The 3,838-nt window shown below is 35.6% G+C and overlaps 1 protein-coding gene across 1 annotated transcript in view; it reads left to right on the forward strand.

Moving 5' to 3' along the window:
* Positions 1-1,231: 1,231 nt before the first annotated feature.
* Mepe (matrix extracellular phosphoglycoprotein) overlaps positions 1,232-3,838 on the forward strand; it is an 18,370-nt gene continuing 15,763 nt past the window's right edge. The window contains exons 1-2 of the mRNA XM_010606744.2: positions 1,232-1,378; positions 3,553-3,618. Of these exons, the coding sequence (XP_010605046.1) occupies positions 1,232-1,378; positions 3,553-3,618 (213 nt within the window). The remainder of the gene's footprint in view (positions 1,379-3,552; positions 3,619-3,838) is intronic.

Here is a 3,838-nt window from a genome sequence, read left to right on the forward strand (position 1 = left end):
CCTAATACCCTGCTGACCTCATTTGCTGCTATTGTCCTGCGCAGTCCTGCCATCCAGTGACCTCTCTCTCTTTCTGGAACAAGCCAGCAGGCTCTTATTTCTGGGGGTCTGTTCCTCCTATTCCTTCTGTCTTGAACACCCTTGCAGTCTACAAGTCTGCATAGTCTGTGGATGATGCTATAACAGAATACCACAGAGCAGGTAACTCGTAAAGAGCAAAATTTTATTTTTGACTGCTCTGGAGGTTGGAAGTCCAACATCAAAGTGCCGACAGGTTCATTATCTGGTAGGGATTGGTTAGCTCTGCTTGCAAGATAGTACCATATTCATTCATTCTCCAGAGATGCTGTATCCTCCCAAGGCAGGTCATGTCAAGGTACAAGATCCCAGTGATGAATGTAACTATACTGTATACCTAAAAAGTACCAAAAACCTCAATGAGGAAGAATAAATAAATAAAAAGCTCTTGAAAGTCCCTCCAGCCCTTTCATAAGGTTGCTAATCCTTCAGAGTTTTACCTTTACAATTTAGCCACTTCCTAAACAGCCTACTCATCATATGATCAAATTGGGTTTCACTTCTAGCACGCAGATGTTGGAGGGTCACGTACGGGCATTCCAACCATGGGAATGTTCACTCAGAAGTCCCCTTCTCAGTGAAATCTTCCAGGGACTCCTTACCTAGAATTTCAACCCAGTGTCCTCGTTCCCACTGTTTGTCATCTCCCCGTATCTTTTTCTTAGACTTCATCTGTTACTAGCTAATATAACGTGCCTTACTTATTCATCCGTCTATTGTCTGTGTCCACCCCTGCACTGGAAGCCCCTAGAAGGACAGGGATTTTCTGTTTGTTCACAGCTGTTTTCCCAGTGCTTCCCCCGTAGTAGGTACTCACAGAAATTTTTCTAAATGTTTCTGAATTTTATGCAGACAGAAATTGAGATTGTAGGTTTTTCCACGCAAAATAAGAAAAAAGTTATTTTCTATTTATAGATGTATTTGGTTATAAATATTTTCCACTTCTAAACATGTTAGGTCTCCAGTCACTCCTAATTAATAGTTCTGAAATCAATTCTACTTATCTGACAACATGATGTCCAAACTGAGGTATTTATATTTTCTGTTTACCCCACTTTCTGGAACATTTGATAGCACCTTTCCACCACAAAAACATTTTTAGATGTTTTTGTAAAATGTAAAATTACTTTGCCCCCTGCGGTCATCTGTGGGCATGCCATACGAATTGCTTGCTAGTGCTAAGTGGGCCAGTGCTGATTGGACATTGGAAACTCGAATAAACTTTAAATTTCAGCAAAATGCCAAGACACTGCTCATCCTGCAGGAGAAGCCAGGTTTTTCAGAAGGTCAGAGATCCCAGGTAATTTGGCTCTCATGATGTTCTTGATAGCATATAGCTTTATATTACAGTGGTTTACATTTCCAAGTTGCTTGCCGCTCTGGCTGGGTTATTGATTTTGAAAATAAGTACAGATTGAAAATATTCTCTACTGACAACTGTGTAATATTTAATGCTTTGTAACATAAGAAATGTGTGACCAAGCTCTAGATGTATCAACTAAAATTGATGCTTTGGTAGCAACGTTCCTTTTGATTTAGCTGTCAGCATCACCAAGATCCACAAACTTCATCTGTGCTGATATTCCTACTGATCAAGATATGTGATAAGTGGCTTTCACAGTACTGATCCATAATTTGCGTGGAAGGCTAAAATCACAGTTTGAATTAAGATCCTTACTACTGTATTAATTTAGAAGAAAATAGCTTAAGACTCTAGAATATATTTAATAGCTTTATTTCTCCAAATAAAGGTTTTTACTTTGGAATGCTTAAACATTACAAGAATATTTGTTACTTTCCCATTTCAAGTGTTTTTCTCCCAAGTAACCATACAGAATGATGTATATTTTTCTAATATTGGTTGCTATGTGTCTATGTTAGTAAAATATTTAATATTCATGAAAATCAACAGATTGCTAGTCCAAAGTATGGTGAGGCTCTTTTTCCAATCTAATGGCTACTTGACCTAAACAAACTTACTATATCCCATCAAGATATTTAGCAAACTGCAAAAATGTTTTTATCCATATCTAAATGCTAGTGTTTTAAATACCTTTTTATTGCACTCAATATAAAATACAATTTACTTTTAAGTCAGATACATATAGATTTATTTATTTATTTATCTTCATTGAGTCTATTGGTACATTTTAGGGATACAGTACAGTTACATTCATTATTGGGATCTTGTACCTTTACATGACAGGTCTTGGTTCTCATTTTTTCCCCTTGTCCCTGCCCTCCCCCCTCCCCCTTTACAAACACTTCATTTCCATTTCTTAATTTTCTCATATTTTGTTCTTTTCCCTTACTAGCTTTTTTTTTTTTTTTTTTAAGGACAAAAAAGTAGACACGTATTTAAGGTACCATAGGGTCTTGATTAAGAGCACTGGCTCCATAGCTGCATTGCCTGGATACCAACCAAGTTCTGCCCCTGAACATCTGTAAATGCTGAGATAAGTTATCTGGCCATTCAAAATACAGACATAGAGATCTGCCTAGCTCCTAGGGGTGCTGGGAGGGTCAAATAATTGAATACACATAAAATTCTTAGAAGAGTACGGAGCTTATTTTAGTATTTAATAAATGTTAACTGTTAGTATAAGTTAAATAAATTGTCTTGCTCTCCATTTCACGGATGGTGACTAATTCAGCTACATCGCTAATGAACACAGGGACACATATTGGGGCACGGGTGTGTAATCAGCTAAGAATTCATACCACACAGTAGTATCTGCTACTTTGATGCTTAAAGATTCTGTTATGGGCTGCTATACATACAAATATTTAATGATCTTTTTCTAAAGGCAAAAGAAAAAAAACAGGGCCAGCAAATAAATGTGTCTATAAAATTCATTTCTTTTTTCAATATTTTATTTTTATGACTATATGCTTACAGTACATAATGGTGACATTTATCCTTAGAAGTTGGTGCATGCATATAACTCATCTTTTTACTTCTGCTTAGCCTCCTCTCCTCTCTCTTCCCCTTCCCTTGATTTCTTGGTCCTCTTCCCTTCTATTTTTAATTTTGCTGTTTAATTTGTTTATATTTTGGGTTTCTCATATAAGAGAAACTACACAATATTTAAGCTTATGTGTCTGATTTATTTCAGTTAACATTTTGGTCTCAAAATGCATCAGCTGATTATTATTTTAAAGATATCCAATAACTTTCATCTTGGAAGTAGACATATATAAGTTCTTAGATTGAAACATCCATGTTTGGGTTTAAATCAGTTACATATATATATATATATATTATATAATTGGTTATATATATGCTAGCTTTATAGCTATAACTATAGAAAATACGTAACAGTATATATTTAAAATAGTTAATATATAATATAATGAAAATATATAAGGAAATGGACCACTGGCAAAGGAAGAATGTTTATCTACACTTCTCTGTTTATGGCTGCAATTCATAATTGGCAAAGCTTAGGGTAAAATATCATTGTCTTTTCACAGAGATTCTCAAAGATGCAAGTTGTCTATGTGAGACTGCTCCTGTTCAGTGTGACCTGGGCAGCTATGGTAAGCATTTACAAACTCATTTATACTCATACAATCTCCTGCTATCTCTATCTTTCATGTCTGTTTAAATTAGCAGCATACCTACTTCAGGAAAATAGAGTGTGAGGCGAAAAGAAAGTATTCAGCAGCAAGTGCCTGTCACCAAGGAAGCCCTCAATGAACAGGGAGCAAGAGCTGGGTTACATGATATAACTTTTTTTTTTTTTTTTTTTTTTTTTGA

This window comes from Fukomys damarensis, unplaced genomic scaffold (assembly GCF_012274545.1).
Source record: "Fukomys damarensis isolate Sample0158 unplaced genomic scaffold, DMR_v1.0_HiC HiC_scaffold_37, whole genome shotgun sequence".
NCBI classification, from domain to species: domain Eukaryota; kingdom Metazoa; phylum Chordata; class Mammalia; order Rodentia; family Bathyergidae; genus Fukomys; species Fukomys damarensis.